The 26,170-nt window shown below is 41.0% G+C and overlaps 1 protein-coding gene across 1 annotated transcript in view; it reads left to right on the top strand.

Annotated features, from left to right (window-relative positions):
- The window catches only part of CDK13 (cyclin dependent kinase 13), a 59,421-nt gene extending 50,874 nt beyond the window's left edge, over positions 1-8,547 (top strand). Inside the window, exons 14-15 of the mRNA XM_074945310.1 lie at positions 1,570-2,115; positions 3,469-8,547. Coding sequence (XP_074801411.1) covers positions 1,570-2,115; positions 3,469-4,316 — 1,394 coding nt within the window. The 3' untranslated portion in view covers positions 4,317-8,547. The remainder of the gene's footprint in view (positions 1-1,569; positions 2,116-3,468) is intronic.
- The last annotated feature ends 17,623 nt before the right edge of the window (positions 8,548-26,170 follow it).

Raw genomic sequence — 26,170 nt, 5'->3', positions numbered from 1 at the left:
CGGGGGGGTGGAAAGATGCTGCACTTTTCTTTGTCTCCATTCATATTGTCTGCTGGATTTTCAGTTTTGGATTCTGAGAAATATCTTCTGTTCCTGGTTCTTCAACAGACCATTTTCAGATGTCACGTAATTTGCAGCAGGATTGACGTCTGTTATGTGGCTAATTAATACATCAAGAGAATGCAGTGCAAAGCGTCTGAGAGAGTAGAGTTCTGTGCATTGCCAAATAAAAATAAGTTAATTGTTTTTGAATTCCCACTGTCTTCACTACATTTTAGCTGGTAGCACCACAGCGCAAATCAATAAGGAGGCTGATTTAATTTTGCAACAACTGTCTGCTCACAACTGTGTCCACTTCAGTGATGAGTCAAATGCCAAGGACAGAAAGTTTTAAAATTCCAGCTTTCCAGGCATTCATTGGATGCTGCCAGAAGTTACATTACATTGGTAGCCTTCTAGTTTCACATGTGAAAGTTCAATTTTGACATTGGATATTTGATATCAACCGGACGGAGGCACTGTTTATATAAATAGGAAGACGTGATGCCTTTGCTTCATTTTTCTATAAAGAAAGAAATTTCCCCATTATAATTAAATAAGATGTTATCCAAGGCTTTTATTGTGTTCACCAACTGGCAGATCTGGAATTGAAATTCTAATTATTAGAATTTTGTGGCATTCCCAATTAACAACAGTTTCCTTTCTCTTACCAGTCATGCTGCTAGGTATATGTGCTCTCTTTCATGATGAATCTGTAGGTACACCTTGAATAAGGGATCCTGTTCCATTCCTGCTTCATATTTGAGTGTACCCTTGATCTGTTCTGTCTGTTTAAAGTTCATAAGTCTCATAACACAAATAAGAAGCCTCACCATAAAGTGCCTTTGTGGGTTCTTTTAAACTTAGACTACTTTCTCCAGCTCTTTAAAGCTAGCACTAAGTGACTTAAAACCCATGCTTCTGCTCTCATGTGGCTGTCTCCCGACACCTCTGAAATCAACAGAACAGTCTTCTATCTTACTCAGCACTTTACTTGTCCTTCTCAGTAGTTTTGCACTTATGCCATTACCTTCAGATAGCTCATTAGCTTCTGGGTCAGTTCGTCTGGTCACCTTAGCAGGTGTCACAGCATACAAATTAAGCATCTGGAGGGCCAGGGTGTGACTGGAAATGTGTTTTGCAGTTGGCCACTTTTTAAGCAAAGGGATGTAATATGTCAAAGATAGGAGACTTTGTGGTGACTGGAAATCTTACAGCTGTCTAAGGCAGGTGGCCTTAAACCCTGGCTTCATTGTATTGTGGAAAATTGAGCTCAAACATGATGTTTCTCATCTGTCTTAGTGTGTGGGCGTGCCCTTTGTAAGTCATTTTCTCTGTATTGGATCATGCTATTCGATTTCCTATTAATACTCTTCCAAATGTAATTAATTTGTAAAAGCATTCCATTTCTGTATTGTCAGAAACCTGTACTTTGCCAAGAATATCAGCCATGGGCTATTAAGCTTGATTTGGAGCCTCTGAAATATGACAGTTCTAAATAACACTTTTAAAACTCCTTTTTGTCTTTAGTGAAAACAAGCACTGGACAGCAGTTAAACCAGAATGAAGTGGCAATCCTGCTAAATCTTCTACAGTCTAAATCAAGTGTTAGTATGGCACATTTTGCCGAAGTGTTGAATATTAAGATAAATGCAGAGACTCAGCAGCAACTAGATAAAATAAACATTCCTGCTGGTATTTTGGCAGCAGGTGAAAACCAGCCAGAGCAACAGCCGCCTCCACCACCACCAGAACAGGAGCCTTTACAACAGCCAGCAGTCACTCAGCCAGCTTTACCACCTGCTCAGCTGACACAGCCTAAAATTGAGACTGATGCTGCCCAGGCAGCTGTGCAGAGTGCATTTGCTGTTTTGTTGTCTCAGTTATTAAAGACTCAGCAAACAAAGCAAAAAGATCTTGTACTAGAGGAGAAGGAGAATGGATCAGGAAATGAAATGTCGTTACAACTCAGGCAGCCTCCGGAGCCCCGCACTCCTGCATCGGATAACCAGGAGGACACAGAATCGCCAGCATCTGTTTACCCACATCTGATCAAATCATTATACTCATGTGCAGGTACTTACAGTTTTTAATATTGATAAGTAGATATCTTGACCCCCAGAGAGAGTGACTTGGAGATAAACAGCTAACAACATGCTTTGTACCCCGTGTATGCATGGTTACTCCATATCCATTAGCAAAACATGCACAGGAGTAATGACAATGAGGACGTGAGAAGTAATTTCATTTCCTTTTTGTCACTATCTTTAAAAAAAAAAAAAAAAAAAAAACCCTTTCATCGTTAAATGTGACTGATTTTATTATACTGTACGTATACAGCTTACTCTAAGGTTGGTAGACATGCAGTGATAGTGACACTGTGGTGGTGTTTGTGTTATTATGGTAGCACCTCGATACCCCAGTCAGAGTTGGGGTCTCATTGTATTAGGTGCTGTACAAACAGTTTAAAAAAAAAAAAAAAAACCTCTGCTGAAAGTTTACTGTCTAATGTACATATACACCTGTTTGCTTTTCTGATGGAACGTTTGGCAGCATTTCTCAGTGTGATGAATAACTGGTTTTGACTGGAAAAATAGATGGTCTCCTTTAGTTAATTGTAGATCGTTGGTTTACCAACTTTAACAGAGTCCGTTTAAGTAAACTCCTTTTCTTTAATTAACTACAGCATCAAAATTTGTCCATGCCTACTTCCTTTAGTTACCTGACCAGTGTGTGCAAATTTTCCATTTGTGAAATGAATATAGTCAACTTAAAATTTTCATTAAAATTCTGTATGATTTATATACATACTGTGCACACATGAAATGTTTACCTCATGGAGCTTCTCAAAGTTCTAATTCTTCTGTTGAATATCATGAGATTAGTATTTCAGCCATATGGCCTCAGTGCATTTTGGTTTACTTGTTACTAAATGGCACTGGCAGCTCTGTAGAAGAATATTGTGAAGGAATGTAACATCTCTACCATTACCATTTGTAGCAGCCTTTCTGTCCCTTTCCCAAAACCCATCTCCGTATGGGCTTTGGCCCACATCTTTGCACTTTCCTCCTGTTCTGGCATAACATCTGTTGCAACCAAACTCCTCAAGGATACTGTGCAATTCCTCTCCTCCTCCTCACTGTCCCCCGTCTTTAAGTTAGCTGATCAGGTGTGCTTGCAGGAGGATCCTGGAACTCTGTTCTGAAAAACCTTTGAGGGCAGTGTCTTTTTGCTTCTCCAAAATGTCTTTTCTCAGATGCTCTTAAACTTAATTTTAGTTGGTTAACCTTTATTTTTTGTGAAGAAGTGCATAAGCAAACCTTTGTGATATTTTTGCAAAGTGTTTTTTCTTCCCCTTCTGGTATTGTAATTATTTGTCAAATGTAATTTCAGATCTTGTTCTAAGGCTCTTGTTTTTAATCCATTTAGGTCAAGATGATTTGGTTAGACAGCCTGAGCTGAGGCTTCTAAACCTAACACCAGAACAAGAACGCCCTCGCATCTTGCCCCCAGACCAGCGTCCTCCTGAGCCACCAGAACCACCACCTCTCACTGAAGAAGACGACCTAGATTATCGGACAGAAAACCAGCGTTTGCCTATTTCTAGCTCTTCAGGAACGGATCCTCATGCTGGGGTGAAAGCTGCTCTGCTGCAACTGCTTTCTCAGCATCAGGTTCAGCCAACTGAGGAACCAGTAACAACTAGTGTGGATTATCAGGCAAGAGACTCCTATGTATCTGACTACAAGGATAACTTTGGATCTTCTTTCTCTTCTGCCCATTATGGTGGTAGTGATGGAATAGGAAGTGGATCATCTGGGGCACTGGAAAGGAGAAGCTTCATTGGAAATTCAGATATTCAGTCTTTGGATAACTACAGTACTGCTTCATCTCACTCTGGTGGTGCACTGCCACCTCCTGCCTTTTCAGAACCGTTTCCCAGCTCAGTAACTGGTTATGGAGACATTTACCTCAACACTGGTCCCCTGTTGTTTAGTGGAGATAAAGACCATAGATTTGAATATAGCCATGGTCCTATTGCAGTTCTGGGAAACAGTGGTGACACTTCCACAGGGTCAGAAAGTACTCATTCTTTGTCCACAAAGATGCACAACTATAGTTATGGAAGTAATTTACAAGAAAACCCTAGTGGCATTAGCCACATACATGGACAAACTTGGACTTCTTCAGCCCAAGGACCTGGATATTCCCAAGGATACAGGGGACACATTAGCACATCAACAGTCAGAGGGCGAGGCAGAGGATTACCATACTGAGTATCTGTTTTTCCTCAGGCACATCGTTTTTATCTGGAAAGACTTTTTTTCTAGCTGCAGTTTAAAGCAGCAATCCAACAGACTTGAATAATGTTAATTCAACAGCTTTATTTTTATGTGGAAAAGGGTCTTGCATACAGTAGGAAAATTTAAACTGCTTAAAACTCATGCTGTCTGGAAACTAGATCAATTGATTGTACATGTTCACAAATTCTAGTTATGAATTTTATTTTGTATTTTGGCAGTTTTAAGTGGATGCTAAATTTAGGGACATCAGCTTTTTATGGCACTCTTTCAGATCTTCTGAACTATGCACATTTGTGCTTTTTTTTGTAAGTTTGGACCAACTTTTATGTAAAAAATTTTACAACAATCAAAGCAGGGCACTGATTTATTTGGTATTTTTCTTTTTACAAAACTACCTTTAGTCAAAGGTCACTGTCAGTCTTTGCACTGCTTTCAGTGTTATTGTGGAAGGTGTACTTTGTGCTCATTTCAGATAATAAAACACAACCTTTCTCTTGATGCAACAATTTTATAAATATTTGGTCAATGTTATTTTTTTCCTTTAAAAAAAAAAAAAAAAAAGATGGTGTAGTAAAATGTGTCCTCATCTCCCAGACATTTGTACAAAAACTGTTTTACTTGAATGGTAAGTGCCTTAACATGTAAGTTTAAGGTCTGCAAAAATTCTCTACATTTTTCTTATAAAGGAAATTCCCTTTCTTTAAAGTTATTTTGTAGCTCGATTCAAAGATTAATACTTAACTATAGATACACTACATTAAAACACAGATAATTATAGGCAACTTGGATAGAGTGCATTTTAAAGTGGCATATTTGCCATTTATGTCCGCTAAGCCAGTTTAGTAGGCATACGAAGTTTTCTGTTAACTGAAATGACCTTCCCCATACTGAATTTACTGAGAGAATGTTAATGTGAATACATTAAAGAAAGGTAGGTTTCCCTCAACTTTTTTCTAAAAGCTGTATTCCCTTCTGTAGTCCCTCTGCCAAATAAGGTCTACTTTATACTGAGCTATTGGATGGTAAAATAGACTTTAAAGAAGATAATGAGATCAGTCTTTTTCTTCAGTGTCAGCTTTCCACACAAAACTCATGAACTGTCTCCTCTTTTTACCACATATAAAAGCATTATGGAAAGCCTCCGAGGTTAAAGACCAGTATTTAATGCAGTTCAAATTTTCTGGAAACTGGGATTGTGCCAATTAATCCCTTCTATATTCAGCTATTCCATGGATCATTGTAATACTCGATTTGAATCTGTCTTTGAACAACAACAAAAATTACTGTAGCTAAAATTGCTACCAGAAACCACCACTCCAGTTTTATATTAGTTATACTTTCCAGCATGTTTTCCTCTGAGAACAGTAGTCTCTCTCTCCTGCAGAGAGGGGATATGGCTATATTTTCCATGTACTGAAAAGAATGTTTAATAGCCCATATTGGAAACAATTTTCCAACTGATTATCCAGTTGATAAATTGATACATTATGTAACAGTGTTTAATTACTTTTTAAAAGGTAAAATTTCTACCTACACTATTACCAGTTTAGTCATGTCAGTGACTTCTTGGATTTTCAGATTAGAAGCCAAAGTTGTCTATTTCATTTAAAATTCTGGTTCTAATTTATGACTAATTACTGCAGCATAGGGTGTGAAGAACATTAAAATGTAGCTAAATAGTGTTCAAGTATCTGCAGTTGTATCATGGTGAGTCTCATCTCTTTAGGCTTCCCTATAAATCTCATAGTTATCCAAGTTCTCATCAGCCACACTAGAGAATCCTACTGTCTGCAAATAAAAGCAGCTAAGCTGGAAACAAATATTTGTGACCTGAATAGCCTGTGTTTAAAAGAAATTAAACACTTTATATAAAATGATACTGTGTTTGAATAGTTTTCTTGAGTTAAACACATCTTAGTATTTTTTGCAGGGGAGAATAAATGCAAGCAGAATAGTGTTAGTATTGTCATTTATGACTGGACAGTATTCAGCTATAATGTCTTACCATTTTTATAAAAGTATGCGCAGATAAAACAAAAGTCAGGCTCAACAATAAAAATCTAGCCAAAGACTTTCAACCACATACAACCTTTGTGGCAAGAAATGCATGGTCAAATATTAATGTGTACTGCACTTCCAAAAATAAAGCCTTGTGAGACTTCACTAAGAAGCAGGTAAGTCCAAATGAAAAATAGATGATAAAGAACAAATCGGGAATAAGTGATTTTGACTTTCAACAATAAAATGTGAGGATGAAATCATACCTCTCACAGCTTCTTGCATAGAGGTAAACTTTCAAGTCAGACGATGCTTATTTCACCTACGTTTCTGTAAAAAGCCGCTCGCTCTTGTCCGCATAAATAGCGATAGAGCAGTTTGATTTATGAACTGAAATACTGTGACAAGTAAGATGTTCCATGTAGTTAGAAACTTTGGCATGTTGAATGTATTGGTTGATATCAAAACATCTGACTAATTTTAGACTTTAATCTTGACTGAATAAGAATAAAAGAGCAATTAGAAAAGGATACAAAGCTGATTGGCAACAGATGCATTAAGATTTAGCAAGTCCATTCACATGCCATTGCTGGTATATGTATTGCACAGTGATTTTCTACTAATTTTAGTTTAAGTAATACTGGCCTAACATTTGAAAACCAATGGTCCACACTGTTCAAATATTTCAGAAAGTCAAGCTGAATTACTCAGCCACAATAATTTTGCCTCTTTTAAAACCCAGGCAAGAGATTTCTCCCACTTCCAGCCCTTCCGTGACATTTTGCTTCCCTTCAAGGGTCAAACGCATTGCAAGGGTCAGAACAATTTTGGGGTATGAGCCCTATGACACTCCCTTTACAAGCAGCCCAGATAAGGAGGTCATGTCTCCATCAATTCCAGGCTATGACTCAGCCCTCAGAAGGCTGCAAAAAAATGAGAGTAACCCCTGTGGCTGCTCTAAGATGTGCCCAGAGGCCATGCCAGCCCCTAGATAGGAGAGAATATGGGAAGTGAAAAAATAGCTTAAAGGTACTTTGCCCCCTTTCCCCTTGGGATTACATCTGTGCTGCACCTCCTAGAAGTACTGCAGAGAATTGGACCAAACATCAAAAAGTGTTTTTCTCTACAATCCAGATTAAAGTATTTGATTCTGGACCTACCACGTCAACGTTGAATAGTTAATTTTGAATTAAGTGGTCTCCAACATTACCTGGAGTAAAAAAATTAAAAACACATAATGCAAGTATGACAGGCATCACAATTTGCACTAATAGGATATTACATCGTTTCAGCCAAATGAAAAGGAGAGAGAGAGACAACATAAAAACAAGTTCATGATCCTAGGATAAAGCAATCCTGAGTAGAACAAAGAGCAAAAAAAGAACCGAAAACACAAACAAACCCCTACCAAGTAACAAAATGATCTTTAAATGCAAATGTAATTGCTACAAAATTAAACTTACACATTTTAAAAATTGCATATTTATATTTTTCATACCTATTCCATACATATTTAATTACTGTTACCTTTATCATCCTAAGCATCAGATGCTTAACGTTAAACAGAGGTGGAAGGAGTTTTAATGTAAACTATTGATGCTTTGAGTTTGCTGTTCCTGCTACATTTATATCAGGAGTTAGTGCCAGTTTGAAGAAAGTTATTAAGGCCCATCAGTTGCTGAGATTTATAAATAAGCTGTAAAACTAATTTTAAAACTAGCACAGGTAACTTCCATGCAATTGTTGTTCAGGCTAAAACTCCATTAGGTCCCAAACTACAGGTTCTGGCCCCATGTTTCATTTCCAGTAGAGGAAATACATTTCAGCCAAACTTCTTAAATTTTTGTTTTAGATTTAAGAGAAAAATAAACCCCCCGGGGCAAAGGATGAAAAGTCTCAGAATTGAATTATGTCGGTGGAAAAATCTTGGTTAATGCTTATAATTGTTTGAGGCAGTATTAATGTGTTCTCTGCAGTTAAGTATGCCATTCCATAAAAAAAAAAAAATTGCCAGAAAACTGATTCAGATCTAAACTGTGTTTCATATTTAAAAATTAAGTGCTGGACTTAAATTCAAACTAATTTTTGCTGAACAAGGTTAAGTACTCTTATCATAGGAATTATTTTAGGGCAACAAAATTTAAAATACTGAAACTGTTACTTCAGCTTACTTATTGTTGATATTTCTTTAAGCCATTTGTATATAAGATGTATTGAGTAGCCTGTAAATAAAATACCATGAGAACTTCAGCCTTTTTATCCTTGTTTTCCCTCCTTGGATATCAAATGGCCTATCAAAAAATTATTTTACATTTTATTATGATGGAGTAGATTGACTCGCCATTCATTTTGGAATCCCACACCTTCAATAACATTCAGTATATTAAAATCTGTAATCCAGGCAGTCACCTTACTCCATTTGTGTATCTAACATTCATAATTTGTGATCATGGGAATGGAATATTAGTACTGCAGTGCTGATTCACTAACCCATTGTTCACAGGATACCTAAAACTTCAAAGCCAAGTGAAGTGTCACAATTGCCAGAATAAATATAAATTTAAAAAAATGAATTTAAATCAGGTTATTTTACATAGTGAAACAGATCAAGAGTCAGTGGGGTCAGGTTAGTAAAAAGGGGAATTTTTTAGTTAGCTGGCCAAATGAGAAGATTGCAGAGTGATTTTTAACAAACCAAGTTCAAATGGCATGAAGAGGTCTTGAATTATGGAGGGTTGGACTCTATTGTAGAACAAAGGGATAAATTATTTTACACTTCAAAGCAAGAACATGGGAGAGGAGCACATCTCTTCAGGGAATTAGGTGACTGGAGAACCTGCTGCCTGAGCTGTTAGTTGCTCTCCTGGAAAGTGGGATATGTAGATCAGTGAGGTATTTTAAGTAAAATACTAGGGATGTCCAAGTAGAGGTGCAGATGAGCTTTTTTTCTAGCCCACTAAAAAGGAGGATCCAGGCATAGGCCAAAAGTGATAAAAGCTCCAAATCAGTAGTCCAGGCTGTTTTTAATTTCTGAATTATTTTCATACCGTGGTTGGAGAGAAATGCAGAAATCTGGCATGACTTCTAACAATAGTCCTTTCTACACTAGGATGACTTATGAAAAATATCCACTGTTCACATTTTTAGTGCCATTGCTGTTACCAGCACTAGGACAGCTGCTGCTGCGGCTACAGTGTTAAGGGTTTAGCCTTGCAGCTGGCCACCACTGTTCTATCAAAGTTGCTAACACAATTGAAGCTGAACCAATGCAAGGAAATTGAAAAATGGATCAAATGTAGACCGTGTCAACAGGTCCTTTTTACCCAGAGATTTGTCTTTAACAAACTTCAACAGCATGACCATCTCTACAGGGTAGCAAGGTAGTCTGTAGACTTTCCTATGTTTCATTTTCCTTCTAAATAAATACGAAGTATAGTTCACTGTATTCAGGAGAAATACATTCTTCCTCTGGTGAAGTGGGGCACACGATGTACATGCGAGCTAGGCCAGCACACAGGCAGGAAATGTGCGAATACCTGATTTCAGGAAATAGTTGCTACCAACTATAGTGGAAACCTGGGTCTTTTGTCAAAGATTTAGGCTGTTTCTTCAACTGCTGAATGGAAATTGTACCAAGGCATAGGGGAGAGAAGCAAGCGACAATAAGACTCCGGATTTCAGTACAGAGAACTCAGTGAGTTACAAAGGTTAGTAGTATAACAGGAATGAAATCAGTTGACAAGAAACAAAGGCAAAGTAACTTTACCTATAAACTGAAGCATCTGAGTTTTCAAAGAACCATCATGAACAAGCGAAGTGGGGTTACAGATGCTATTTGTATATGAACCACATCAGCAACCACACTGATGTGCTTTCATTTATGAGGAATAGTGCCTGCAGCTGTCCATACACTCATTGTTTGAAGCATCTCTAGCAAACCATGAGCTTCTAAGGGTATGGTTACATTACAATGTAAACCTGGACTCAAGCTTGAGCTTAAACCTCCCCTTCTATTTACCTACAAATCTCTCAGCCTTGACCTAGGACCCTGTAGAGCTGGAGGGGCCAAGCCATGCCAGGATCCAGGGTTCAAAGCCTATTGAGTTGCAATATCAACAGTCCTGCTTGACTCGTGTCCTGGGAGCTTGTCAAAAGTATTCCAGAATCCCATGGGTCAGCTTCCTTAGGCCTCTATATCCCAAGAATCCTCAATTGACTCCAATGAAAATGGAATCGACCCCTCTTGGTTGGTGAACTGCAGCAGCTGAGAGAGCCAGCATTAACTCTTCCATTGGCTTCTGACCAGACAGCTGCGAACGCACCATCAGAAAGCTTTCAGCATTTGCAACGGAGACTGACAAGCCTTTTTTGCAAAGTCCGTTGCTTCACCGTCATGGAAGCGCAGCCAGATTTTGATGGCTCTCTGGTGGAAAGCCAGTAGAACCATAGTAAGCATGCTAGAATGATCGAGCATTACCAGCAAATAACGAAGAAGCTGGCAGCATTGCAAATACATCAGACTTGTAACCAGCCTAGGGAGTGGCTTGAACAGCTCAAGAGTGAGTACAGGAAAACCAGGGATCAGAACCGCACCGTTGGCAACTCACCACGATTGTGCCCACTTTCTGAAGCGTTTCACCAGGTGCTGGGCACTGCTGAGAATAGAGCCAATGGTGCAGGATGAGCTGGTCAGCTGGGATGGTGCCCTGCTGGCCTCAGAATCCAGAGTGAAGCCAGCAAAGTGACGCTGTTGCTGAAAAGGGTCCTGTGGGAGGTTCTGCCACAGGAACAGCAGCATGTCCTAGGGCCATACTCGGAGGAGCTGTTGGATCCCTTGCCGCCAAGGAACAGCCCGCCTTGGAGCCTGCAGCGGACACAGGTCAGAAGCCACACCAGAGCTTGGTAAGTTTCTGACTCCATTTAATACAGTAATGGGATAGATTTCCATTCTATGAACCAATGCAAAAGTTATTAGAAGTCTTGGCTAGAAGCATGTATCCACTAACAGCAGATTGTACGCCAGGGGCATGGTCCCCCACCCTCCTCTAACATGGAGTTCCAAATGGCAACTGGGGAATACAAACAGCAAAAACACCTTGAAAGCGAAAAGGCAGATTTTTGCTAGGCCACTCCTGCGTCTTAAAAATACTACCCTTCCACTGCCATTCCTGTAAATTCGCCGCTCTGTAACCACTCAGCAGCGTAATGAGCCACCTGGAAGCAGTGAACCATGCAGGAGCAGGTAGAAATAGGTTCCATTCATAAATCTAGTCCATTTCAGATAAAGGTAGTCCAGGCAGTCGATAGGTTACAACAGAATTTGTCTCAAATACGGCTGGGGTTTGAAAATGCGTCCAGAAATGTGCAGGGTGAGGGGGAAAGGCCCGGGAGTGGAGTTACATGTGTTTGCATGCAATCATAACTGGTTCAGCCAGGTGGAACCTAACACAAAATCCTGTTGATTCCCTCATGAAGTCTGACCCAATCCCAGATGCTGATAGATGCAAACTCCTCCTGCAGCATGAACTCCAGATCAGTAGTCACATTTTGGGGAAGGGCGTACGTTCCAGGGCCACTTTGGTAAGTATCCAGGCCTTTCCACCCAGATGTACTGTTCAGTCACTATGCATTTGAATATGCTGGCTGCATACGCTGCAATTTTCTCACTAGGAGGTTGAAATAACATCTTCTTTTGCCAGTCAGGCACCACAAGCCTGAAATGATTGGAAAAGCCTTTGTAACATGACCACTGACTGCCCACCTCCCATCCCCAGCACAAGTAGTTCTGCAATTTTTAGAAAACAAAAAACACAGTTTTGAATTTACAACTTACCATTGCCTCCGCACCTCTGTTGCTGCGATTAACCACGCTGTGTTCAGGAAACTTCTGTGGTCTGAAGCATCCCTCTCACAACATACTGAGGTTCAGTTTGGAAAAGTAACGTTTGATGTCCTTGAAGTTCCACCAGGATTTTTTCTGTTCTCCTGGACTGGGCTATTTGAACCAACAACTCTGTGTCTTGTCCTATTCCAGGCCCCTCGACCTCTAGTGGCTGCTGTACCGCCACAGTTCAGTACAAGCCTGGCTCAGCGTAGCTTTACAGATTGTTCCAAGAGGAAGTGTTTCCGTGATCAACCTATCGTTGAGGTATGGCCGGGGCCACCAATCAGGTCCAGTACCAAAGACAGAGGGACGTATGGCTCAAGGAAAGGCGGAGGCTGGCTGTGGGGCTTGAGGACCGGCACTTGCTTTGCAGTTTCTGGAACAGGAATTGCAGCTAAGGGAGGAGGCCAAACCTCAGCAGAGAGAGCTGTTTGAGCAGCTGATCTCAATAATGGCTGCAAGAGTGCAGCTGATCTCAATAATGGCTGCTTTTGCTGCATCATTTTTTGTCCCCTGTAACTGATGTTAGTGTAGTAATGACAGCTGGCCTGCCTGGCAATGGGGGAACGTTGTACTTTAAAAAGACATGTTTATAAATAAAGCTTTTTTTGTCCCCAAGAAAGTTTATTGCTATCACTGTGTGACATCATTCAATATGTATTTAAAAGGATAATGGTAACCACATGATCAGGGACATCCTAGGAATTAATAAGCAAACACCATTCCTCCATACAGTTAGGTACATCGACCCACACACACTTCAATCACAATGTGGATTCATATAAGGAAGTCAATTCATGATGATCAATCACCCCCTGCCCCCATTTTGTAAGTGGTCATGTCATTCGTAAGTACATAAAGGCATGGCACTCAAGCCCCTATCCCTCCCCAAGCACTGAACCTCCACCCCAAATCAATGAGCCCCACCTTCCATTGGGCCAAGCAAGTCCATAATGAGGGAGCACAGAGCATCCCTGACTTCCATTGCCTGGGTGCATCCAGTTCCAGCAACGGTAGGGCCCTTTCTGGCTGAGTCTACTGGTTCAGTGGCCCCTCACTGTCAGGTCCACAGAAGAAAAGTCTCACAAAGCTTGTGAAGAGCGCAGTAATGTGCACAGCATTGCTGACCCTGGCATGCAAACAGGTCTGTAGATATTGCCAACAGGACTTCAATGTGCCAAAAACGTTTCAACAACCATTCTACACCTGCTGAGAGTGTATTAAACCTTTTGCCAGGGCTTCAAAAGGGGGCAGGCGGTGGCCCCTAGAATAATGGTGGGGATGGTAATGTCATTTGGTGGGAATAGTGTCCCAGCCTATCCATGAATGTAGATTCCTAATCAGCAAAAAGCCCTTCCAACATGAAATTTCCAATGCAGCCCATACAGACATTCATAAATCAGCCTCTGTGGTCCATTAGGGCCCACATAACAATGGATAGTACCCTTTGTGGTTTACTCATGTGCTCCTTGAGGAGACTAAACTACGGGCATGAGTCCCATCAATGGCCCTAGCGCAGTTTGGAAACTCCATTCTCTCAAAGCCAGCCAGCCATTACTTCAGGAATATCTATTATGCCTACCACTTTGGGTAAACCACATGCCTGATTGCCTCAGAAACCTCTGCCAACACTCTACCCACAGTCTATTTCCCAACACCAAACTGGTTGGCAAAGCCCTGTAGCAGTCTGGGATAGCCAGCTTCCAGAGGCCTATAGCAATCCACTTTTGGAATAGCATGGGTACCTTCATGTACCTCTTTGCACTGGAGGGTCTGGGCAAGCTGCTCACAAAGCTCCAGAAATGCAGCTTTCTTCATGCCAAAGTTCTGGGCCCATTGTTTGTCATCCACATGATGCTGTGGGCCTACCTGTGCTTGTTGTCCTGCTCCAAAAAGCGTTGGCCTACATAGGGAGCATCAGCAGCTAGAGTGAGTGTAATGAGCAGCATCAGCCAATTTGAGTCTGCCATGCCTGGGTACTTGTGGCGCTGTTGCCTCCTTTGACTCCTGCTCCATCATAAACGCAGTCAGGTGCCTTTTGGTGGGTCAGAAAACACAGCTGAAATGTCCACCAGCATCTCACAAAGCTTTGCCTCTTCCCCCACACAGGAGTGAAAGCGCAAGCAACAGAAGTTCTTCAAATGGTGCCTCCTCCATGTTGCTGTCTCTGGTAGTTGGAGTGCACATACCAAAATGACTGCTCGGTAGGCTGTGTTGGCAGGCTGGCCAAACTTCCTCTGGTGTGCAGGGTGGATAGTCAAGTTTTCCCGCAATTCACTACAGTCAAAAGGCTGGAGCGGCTACAACACGAGAGGGTGTTAGGGAGTCTGGGACATAGCTGGTTTGACTCAGGTCTGCGTGCTGCTGTGTGGACATTGTAGCCGCAGGATCAAACCCAGGTTAGAAAATTCTTAATGTAGGGTTGACAATCAGTGTAGATGCTCAAGCCCTGGATTCTGTAACCCAGGGTCAGCTGACTCAAGTCCCACTAACACTGAGCTAACATTGCAGTGTAGACATACCCTAGAATTCTACATTTACCTTGGCCAGAACACATTTAAAATTTAGACTTTTTCCTCCATGCAGACTTTCTGGCAGCTACAAGAAGTATGTGGGAAGATCACTTCCCCCTCCAACTGCACCTGCTGGAAGAAGAGCAGCACCGCCTACACTTCAAAGCTGAAATGTCAGTGCTGCTGTTTCATACAGTCTGAGGGGTTGTGACGTTGAAATTCATTAATTCACTTCTCATGACTGCTCAGTTCAGGCTTTTTGTAGCCGCCAGCTTAGGGAACCCTGAGGCTATAAGATGCATCTCAGTATGTGAAGTAGTGGGAAATAGTCAAGGCACACATGACAAAGCTAGCTAAACTCTGCATGAACAATTCCTGTAGGTGTCAGGGATTGCACGGTGGGCTTAGTGCTGTTTCATTGCAGGATGACCCTATGCAGTGCTCAGCCTAATGGGTCATTAGATGAATGAGCAAATCTTTCGTGAACAAAATATTTTTAAATATATCAAAACATAGAGAGTAGAAGAAGCTTTAATGTGCAGTAAACAAAGTAAGTTTTTAACTCTAATCTTAGAGTTGGTGTCCTCTGCCTCAAATTTACTGCATTCATACAGTAAAAAAATGGCTTTTCTAATGGCCAGTTTTGCAAACTCAACCTGGGACCTGAGAATCAAGTTTCTGTTCATGTATAATTACACATTGTGGATTCTGAAGGAAAAATTCTGTCCTCAGTATAATTGGGGGCAGAATTTGGCCTAGAATTGGAACTTAACTAACCGTTCTGCTGATGTCTGAGCCTCTGATGCCATCTCTCTCTTACACACTCAGAATAAAAACGTATTAACACTAGATTTTTATTCTTCGTGTGTTTGAGAGAGATATAGGAGCAGCTATGACTATGAATACAAAGTGTGCAGGTCTTGTATAGGAAGAAGCCATTTTTACATAAGTAGAACCTCAATTATATGAGCCTCACTCTTGCAAGCAATTTTAGAAATAATTTTTCCCCAATGGAAAAAAAAAATCACAGTGACATGGATGAAGAACAAGTTGACATCCCTTCACATTCCAATGCCTTTCATGCATTTGGAACTGCTTTGCACTGGTTTGAAGGACGAGAACAAAGCGATTCAGTGCACCATTCTGAATCTTTTGCACTCTACCTTCTGTAATCTTGATGTTACATTTTATGAACTCCTTGGTCCCCAAACGGTTTGTAAAATAGGGGTTTTAAGATGTTTTGTGTTATTTCTCCAATGTCCTTTCGCCATGATAAGATCCACTACTTTAGCCATTACTTTTGCATACTCTGCTACTTCCACGGTTCTGATGCATGTTCCAAAATATTTTTCCCACAACAAATACCAACTCCCTCCCCCCCCCCACTCCCAGCTGCTGGAATGTAAACAGCTCTACGTGTATGTTCTACTTTGTCTCTGCCCTGAGGTTCCTCTGACCTCTCCTTCCAGACAGGACTTTGCTGTGTCTTTCACTCACTTGTGGTAGCTCAGTAGCCATTCTGGTGGAGAGAGGGGCATTGCTAAGGATAAGAGGGAGCCAGGGATTCCCTTGGCTTGGTCTATTTCCCCAGTGCTTGGATCAAGGCAGGGGGCTGGTATTCATAGCCCCTCCTCAACTTTGCAGCATTGCTGGAAAACTTTGGGTGCAGTTTCAAGGGCACAAGCTGTGTTTTTCAGGATTTCTTCAGTTTTGTGCCTCAGGGTTATGCAGCACTGAGCATTTTCCAATTAAAATCTCAGCCCGTCTCTCTCATGGATGCCCAGTCATCAGCTCAAGCAACATATGGCTAAAACAGAGCTCCTAATCTTCCCCCACACCACTTCCTTTCTTGATCACTGTGGATAACTCTGCCATCCTGCCTGTCACTCTGTAACATCCTGCCTGGTCTGTAACCTGGGTGTCATCTTCAACTCAAACCTCTCTTCAGGTCCTCACATTTAGGAAATATCTAAATATTGCTGATTCTTTCTGCATGACATCTCCAAGGGTGTCTACACTAGTACTGGACGGGGTAAAAATTCCAGCTCGAGGAGACAGACCTGCACTAGCGGATTGAGCTTGCAGGCTAAAAATAGAGCATAGCTGCAGCGACATAAGCAGCAGCAGGGACTAGCCACCCAAGTACGTACCTATGGTTTCAGATGGAATTGTACTCAGGTGTCTATCCCCTCCTGTTGCTCATGCCACTGTAGCTACACTCTTATTTTTAGCATGCTAGCTCCATCAGAGCTAGTGTGGGTATGTCTCCTTGCACTGGAATGTACATCTGCCAACTCTAGTGTAGGTATACAATAAGACACAGCCTTTTTTATCCATCTGTCCGGCTAAAACTCTCAACATCTTGTGACTTGATGACTGCAACATCCTTCTCTCTGGCCTTGACATATGCACGATTGTCCTACCTGGTCCTAACTATTCAGAATCCTGCTGCAAAGATCATTTCCCCAGCCCATTGTTTTGGTCATGTCATCCCTCTACTATTTCTCCCTTCTATATTTCATCTCATATAAGCTGCTTGTCTTCACTTTCAACACCCTTCACAGCCAATCCCCCATTACTGATGGTCTCTCATTCTCTGTTGACACTCACCTCTGATTGGCCCACGCTGCCAGCTTCCATCGCCCATGTGTTAAATTTTCAAACGAGCACCTTCATGCCTTCTCCCATGCTGCTCCATACACTTGGGAGCTCCCTGTAAACATCCACAAAACCCCATTACCCTCTTCAAAACACTCAACTGTGACTTAGGCTGTTGGCTTGCAGAGACCACCCCCAGCCAAGCTGACCAATAGTGCGATTGTTTGTTTGTACTCTCCTCTCTGTGACCAATCTAGTCTTATACTTGTGTTGTAAGCTCTGGGACAGGGACTGTCTTCTTGTTATGTTTGTACTGCGCCTAGCACAATGGAGACCTTGTCCATAACTAGGGCTCCTAGGTACAATGATAAACTTAGGGTGACCAGATGTCCTGATTTTATAGGGACAGTCCTGATATTTGGGGCTTTTTTTATAGGGGCTCCTATTACCCCCCACCCCGTCCTGATTTTTCACACTTGCTATCTGGTCACCCTAAACAAACTACTAATACAAATGTCTTCCAGGGAGCTCCCCTGAAGGGTGAGTTGGAAGTAGCCTGGAGATTTCCCTTATTTTAGCTTTTTCCTCCCCGTGCTGAAATACCAGCACTGTGACTTGGAAGGTCCTCTCTGACACCAGCCCTACAGCAGCCTAGGCCTTGAAAAAGGACTGAAGCCAGGATCAAGGGCAACTCAGATGCATTGAGCTGCTTGGGGTTTCTCTCAGTGGTTTCTCCCCAATGCCTTATCCCTCCATTGGTGCTGTAGCTACTCACAGTAGGACTTCAGAGCCAAGTTAGATTTACTCTCCTGCTCAAATGTGACCAGCAGCCTAGCAACCATCTGCTTGCTTCACCAGACACACACACATTGCCTAGAAGGCAGAAAAGCCAAAAAGTTACCAGATCTGGATGATCTACCTGCATAGTGGATCCTTCTTTGCAGGAGACTGGAGAGGTTAACAGCCAGGGCAAGAAACATTTTTCACAGAATAAATTACCCAGCCATTTATCAAGAGCCCTAGTATTCGTATCCACACTCCTTCAGGATTCTGTACACCTCACTATTGTCTGGGCATTCATGCAGGTACCTTTCCTTTTAAATTTGGTCTCCCTTGCCAAATTGGGCACCTCCCCCTACCACTAAAAAGGAGGGAAAAAAAACCTTTAAGTCTTATGCCCTTCTTTTTTCACCAGGTTAAATGATGTGACTATTGGTTGGTACTGTAGCAATACTGTGGCTAGCCTTCTCATCCATTGTCTCAAATTCTTCCATATACCACCAGACTGGAGAGAAAGGGGCTGTGTATCATACTTTCTGGAGCTCCTCTCCAAACCCCCTTCCTTGGTCCATTAGTGATGAAACTGTCATGGAGCAAGAAGGAAAGAAGAAGCTAAAAAACTGGATCTGACATCTGTGTGAAGGAGCATGCTAAACTGTTCAGACTATCCATAGGGAAAGCATCAAGCATCATCCAACCTCCCCCATCCTTCTAAAGAGAGGAAGGCTCAAAATTCTTCAACCAAAAAATCAGTGAACATCTACCAGCATGTTTGCCATAAAGAGAATTTCCATCAGAGCCAAAAGAACCAGTTTTGCCCTTCCTCTCCAGCTGGTCCAGGAACAATCTTTCTGTTCTCATCCAACAAGATTATCAGACCACCTTTCCATTTTTCTCCACCACACTGAAACCTAACCTGCCCTACAATTCCCTCTTCCAATGAAAATAAATGAAAGTTTCACCTCCACGCTCAATATAAATATATAAGAAATGTTTTTAAAAGTCTCCCCTTCACCTAACTCAGTATTTGGCACCTTCGGAGGAACTTATCTGCATGGTCCCACGTTTCTATTAGCAGTACTACTTTCATTCCACAATCCAAACTGAATTCTCAGGGTACAGGAAACGTCCCAGTGTTTTCTCTACAATCCTCAATAATTAAGTCCCTTCACAATTAGAAAGGAATCGTCTTAAGGAAAAGCCTCTAGCAGATGCATCCTCATCTTTTCTACAGAAAACATTTTTCAGAAGAGGAGCAGAATCTATGGTACTATGGAAATAGTCAAGAAGCAATAAAAAAACAACAAAAAAAACCCCACCCCTTCTAGGGCCTTTAAGCAATCATCAATGCCCTTTTGAAATTGTTCAATGAGAGTATCATTATACCTGTCTGTATAGAAAGAATAGGACAAGTATGACATATCACTTTGAATTTTTAATCCATCATAATCCTCTCCTAACAGCCTATGTTCTAGTTTGGTGAAACCTGCCAGCCAACTTGTTTAGCAGGAGGGGATTGAGTGCTCAGTGAGAAGTCTTTTTAATTTACTGGTGTCCATTTGGAGCCTGAAACCTATTCCCCTCCCATTGACATTCACAAGCATGTAAGTCAGGACGATTCTCTGCTGTGGGGAGACCCAATGGTTTGTTAATATCATCTTCATGGTCAAGAGGCAGGAAAAGATCACATCAGAACAAGGCTTTAGTCAACCTGATTTCTCCATCCTGAGGCTCTGGTCCTGCAGATTACCACCTATGTTGAAGATACATATTTACTCCTGGGAGAATTCTGTGTCACTGCGCATGTGCAGAATTCATGGCCCCTGCAAATTTCTTTGCTTACCTGCAGAAAAAGGACTTCTGACAGGGCAACAATGGGAAGCTGCAAGAGCAGTCATGCACCCACTCCCTGGCAGTGCAGACAGATCAGTCTGCGCATCCAGAGCAGCCGGTAGAGACGTAAATCACCACCGGGGGGGATAGTCATGTGTGTGAGAGACAGAGACACTCTGTCCCTCTCACTCGCTATTGCAGCATGCTCGGCATGGAGGAGCAGGGCTTTGGGGTATCTCTGAAGAGGTAGGCATGGGGTAGGCTCTGCTCCCACAGCAGAGGAGACTGTAGCAGCCTGCCTGCTTAGTGAATTGTTCCTAGTGAATTCCCCCAGGAGTATAAAACAGGTGTAGATATTTTAAGGCTCCTTTACATTGCCAGAGTGGTATAAAGGAGCCTTTAGTGTGAAGGCCAGTATGGCCTTATAAATGCTTATGGTGCTTTAGGGATCAGAACTGGTCTAAATTTTTGGACTGAAAAAAATTTCTATCAAGCTGTGCTCCATGAACTGTTTACTAGTGACCTTTTTGGAGATGGTCAGTAGCCAGTATAAATTGTGAGTTTGAGTCCTCACTTGCTCTTCAGTTGTCTATGATGTAACACTGAGCATATGGCTGCATATATTTGTTGACTAATAATTAGAAGTAAAGGGTCAATAATAGCTACATTACTGTTAGACAGAGGGGGTTGGTGATTTCCTCCACTGTTCCCCACTCCCATTGTCCATCCACTGTATTGTACGGTTTAAATAAATTGCCAAAATAATTGAAACTAGATGGATTATATTGCATTATTTTGACAAAAAATATGCAGAATTTTAAAATAGTGTGCAGAATTTTTAATTTTTTTAAGCACAGAATTTCTCCAGGAGCAATACTTGCAGAGTCTGAAACTGAGGTCCATTCATCAAGCTCCTCAGTCATCCAGATCTCCATAGGCTGAGGCTTATAACCATGTATGGAGAGTGTTACTCAGACAGGGATACTCCAGGAGGCTGGCTGATCTTTGTAAACCCAAAAGCACTTGTGCTACACCGACTATTGAGTAATATTTGGAGACTGTCCTCCCTTATCGGTACCAATCATTCTTTTATCTAGGAAGAAGTTGTTCTGAGTCTGAGGATTTCACTGAGTTCTGCTTCAAGCTTCCACTTTTGTTACAGCTATGGACCATCATAATTTATTCCCTCCCTATTTTTGGAGGATGTTTGGACTCTGCTGGCAATCTCCTAGATATAATGTCCACACTACTGGATCCTATAAAGGGGAAAGGTCAAATTAGTTTTCTTACATGTCATTTTCTACTATTACAAGTAGGATCTGCTATTCTGGCCACGTCCACCCTATTAGCTCTGTTGTTGGCTGCTTAGAAGTCATGAAATTACATTGTGGAAAGAAGAAATGTTAGTATGGATTTAAAAAACAAAACTAAAATCCCTACCCCACATCTTCAATTTAGTGTATGCTCACAAGTTCCAGACTTGTATCTCTTTGGAAGCCTCCACTAGAGTTACACGGGCAGAGTAGTAAATGTGCCAGCAAGGGGAACTGGTGATTTCTAAAGACAGGAGGAGGAACAGGAACTCTTAGTACTGGCTTCGGAGATTCAATAGAAGTGGCAGAATAGCCAGAATAATGGATCTCACTTTTAAAAATTAAAATTACAGGCAAAAAAACCAGGTCAATTCAAGCATTTATTATTCCATCCAAAAAGTTACACTGAGAACATCAGGGATGCAGTTAAGCACACCAAAACTAGGAAATGGCTAAGTCTGCACATGCCCTGTTGTGCTGATGCATTACAATAGTCTTTGCATGATCATACACTATGCTCAAAAAATAAAAATTTTCAAAACAGATTTACGTGCAAGTGTAGCATCTTGTAATGTTTTCTTCACTAATTTCTTAGTTATAATGGTCCAATACATCTATTGACTTAGAGTAAAATCTTCAAAGATGCTCAGCATTTGGCAACGGTCACTGAATTCAAAACCCACACCATGAAAGTCAATGTGACTTTGACAATCCTTTGACTTCAGCAGGCTTTGGATCAGGCCCTAACTGATCAGTTCTCTTCTCTCAACAGTCTATTGCAATGATTTCCCTCCATCACCATATGGGTAGGAGGATTTTGTTCTTTTCCAGATGTCTCTCAATGTATGTGGCTGGAGTTTTTTTTTATCCAACAGAAAAACACATACCCCATTGCATTAACATTTGTGTTTCTTGTTTAACAGTCTTATGTAAGTATCACTTCTCTGTAGTTTTCATGTGACCTATCCTCAAACTTTCCTAAGAAAGTTAATTACTTTATCTAAGTACCAGATGCACGTTCTTTAATATAATGTCTTTTCAATGAGTGAGAATTTCTTTGTAGAATTTTGTCCTTATACATTACTTTTTCAAATTTTACCAATATATTTCTAAGTGAATCAAAAACTGAATTTTTCCACAAGTATCTGTTTTCCCTCGTAGGTGTGAAATACCTAATATTGTTATGTAGTAAGTCCTTTTTATAATACCAAGAAATATTTTCTTGAAATGTTGCTGAGTGTTGCAGTCAATGAAAGTTAATATAATTTTAAACCATTATAAATGGCAGGACACCTTTTCTCCTACTTTTCTGTTTCACCAACAGTATATTGTGCAGCCTCTTTGGAATACGTGATAGTGCAAGGTGGTACACTTGCATATGCAAGACTGTAGGAAAAGTTGTACATTTGAGAGACAGAACGTAATCATGTAATTTGCTGAACAATAATGCAGGGGACAAAGTTAAGGATGCATATGCATTAGTACTCTATTTTTTGGCATGTAATTTCCCCAGGCTTCAAAAGCCTAGAGAATGAAGCTCCCTTTTCAGGCTTTTTTTTTTTTTAAAGAAAGATCCTTTGATTACCAAAAACCTGCAGCTAGTGTGTGGAAACTTCATAATCCAGTTCCCTTCTCTTATTCACTGTACACAACATAAATGCTGGCTGAATAAGGCAGCTAGTGTATATTTATCTTGTGTGGGAGTGGAGCAGAGCCCCAAACAGCTTGCAGAGCATTACTGCCAGTTCTGCTGAAAGGTGCAGGAGTGAGTCCCTTTCCTCAGCACCTTACAAAGCAGCTGGAGCTTACCCAAGTCCAAATTTGCCTAACAGTGTTAGCTGAGGTCCTTGGCTAAGCCTCAGTATACCATACAATCTCAACAGGAGCTCTTGCCAGAACCCTGGCACAGGTGACTAGACAGTTCACTGTGAAGCTAACAGTGCTGGGTATGCACATCTTGATCAGCCTTTCTTAGGATCACACAATGATCTTAATGAACATATCTTCTGTATATGCTCAGAACCAGACTTTCAAATGTACAGATGTTGGTGGATCAAAGGAACTTCCTCAGGAATAAGGCTGTGCACCTCTAAGATGATGATTTAATGTCAAAGCCTCAGCATTCAGACCTCAGGTGTTTTTCCTGCAAGAAGGTTCAAAAGACGCAAAACTTTTAATTTTATTTTATAGTGAGAAACATTTTTCTCAGTTTTTTCAGATCCAACAATGGCTGAATCAATTTTACTCAAACCAAATCAAAACCCCTTCAAGCAGACCAAATATCAGCACAAAAGCAATGACCGCTCAGATCTTTCTGACACAAGAATGATCAATGCCCTATTTTAGCAAGTTAAATATTATGCTTAGGGCTGTGAACACTTGGATGAGGAGAACATGATTGTACCACTTATTCCAGAGGTAGTTTGGAACAGGAACAAATCACATGGCCTGAAAAGCAGGATGGACATTCATGAGCCAAATCTATTTGCTAAGCATTCACTCCACCCTCTTGCCAGTACCAGCCTCATAGGTGGTTGGGCTGTTTTGTGCTGCATTAGATTCCTGCAACTAGCTGTGACCCTGTGGTGGTATGTAAATGGGCAAGTTAATGCTGACTTCTTCATTTGTAACTTTTAAGGTGACTTTATTTATTTTAATGCCATGTTGTAGGAGAACATGCTTTTTACAGCATAATTTCTCCACATCCTTCTCTCTTCTGTCTAGCTGTTACCCCTTGGTAATGCATACTGTGAAGTGGTGGCAGACTACTACACAAGGTAGCCACATTACCTTCTCATTAAGACATCAACCAAATCAGGAGACATTCTATTTTGCTCAAGTACTGTGGTGATCAGGGTCACATAAGTATCTGAATGCCTCACAATCTTTAGTCAGTTCACCTTCACAATAATTCATAGAGAGAGCGAGAGAAAAGTACTTTCATTTTACAGCTGAGGAAATGAGGTGCAGAGAGACTGTGAGGTACTCAAGGTCAATGCAGTCTGTAGCAAAGCAGAGAACTGAACACAGGCTTCCTAAGTCAGAGTTTAGCACCTGAAGGATGGTCCAGTGGTTACTTTGCCTGTGTCATGAGACTGAATGCAGGGATGAGAAGTTGCATATGTTCCTTATATTTCTCCTGATGAAGCATCTGTACAGCACTGATTAATTTGTTCTTAATTTTTAACAGCTGAGGCAAAATGTTAGTCTTTTCCCTGGGGATTGTCTTTTCCCAGTGATTCTAAAAAGGCTGGTTCTCTACTCCTTCTCCTAAGCCAATAACCTTGACATTTTGAGTGGTAATATTTCTGTGTCCAAATTATATTGTAAAGTGACTTGCTCCAGGTCACAGAGTGAGTCAGCATTACTAAACTCGTTATTTTGTACTTTGATCATGTTATTCCTTTTGAAGTGTTGGGTATTCAACAATTTCTGTTCCCTATACCAGACAGGCATGGAGACATTTATCGTGTAGAGGAAGAAGAAAGGATGATCCAGTGGTTAGGGCATTAGCCTGGGATTTGGGAGACCTTCATTCAATTCCCTGCTCTGTCACGGACCGTGTGATGTTGGGTAAGTCACTTAGGCCTAAATCCCTTTTGAGGATGTGAGCTCTAGTCTCTCAGGGCCTCATTTCCCCATCTGTAAAATGGGGATAATAGTTCCCTATTTAACAGGAGTGTTGAGAGGATAAATACATTAAAAGATTGTAAGGTGCTTAGATACTATGGTAATGCGGGCACGCAAGTATCTAAGATACACAGAATATGCTGAACTTCAGCTCCACTAAGGATTGAACCTTGTCTTTACAGATGACATTTTTCCTCATTTTGGTTTCCCCCCCATTTGGATTCATTGTATAGTCAACTGATCCAACATGCAAAGAAATCACGTGAAAGGAAGTATCCAGCTCTAAGATCTAATCTACTCAAACTACTACTTATGGTTAAGATGTTAGGACTTTTCAATTACGTCAAAAGCTGATGCAACAGGTGTATACATAGTACTTGCAGTTGACTCTGCACCCTCAATGATAAAAAAATGCAAGTCTTGAAATATTTAGTAATATTTTTTTCTACAGCTGAAAAGAGGTGCCACCATTATGGAAGACAAATCTTGTGCAGGTCTGATTCCAGCCTGCACAAAAGCGATTGCCAAAATGGACAGACCAGAATACAATCCTACAGGAAATTCTTGCTACACATGACAGACAAGTGGCCACTAATTCTGATTGGGTTTCATAGCTAAATCAAGTTCTATCTACATTACTACTGGAACATGATATGCAGCATGACCTAGCCTACTAATTACAAAACTAAATTAAAGCACAAATGATTCCATTAATTTAATTGTTAAACAAAAAGACACCACTGGTCTGGGAAACTGCTGCTTTTTATTACCTACTTTTATTATTGTAAATAATTTTAAATTTTGTCTTACCCCCCACAAAAGAAACAAAATATTTAAAGAGAATTTATTTATTTTGTATAGTATTTAATTCTTTCACAGTGAAAGATGTCTGACTAGTTCAGCCTTCTTTCCATTCTGATCTAGGTTTTACTGGTATTCTATTACCATTTAGACAGTAGTTCTCAACCTTTTGGGGGCTCAGGATCCATTTGTAAACCTTGATGGCCTGTCCCAACCCAGTAAATAGCTTAATGCAAAACAAAAAAACAAACAAACATCTGGCTTACTAAATATTTCTTACTCACAATATATTATATCTATATTAACGTATGTACTAAATAAGTACACCATGCATACCATAGCAGCAACTTCGGAGGCTCGTGTCCCCTAGGACTGACTGGGCACTCCGCTCCCTACTCCGGGCACTGCGACCTCTGGAGTCAAAGCACAACTCATCCAAATTTCTGAGTAGCATTGTGGTTGCACCACCATTCACTC

Source organism: Natator depressus, chromosome 2, assembly GCF_965152275.1.
Source record: "Natator depressus isolate rNatDep1 chromosome 2, rNatDep2.hap1, whole genome shotgun sequence".
In the NCBI taxonomy this organism is placed as follows: domain Eukaryota; kingdom Metazoa; phylum Chordata; order Testudines; family Cheloniidae; genus Natator; species Natator depressus.
This window is presented reverse-complemented; position numbering and strand designations above follow the sequence as displayed.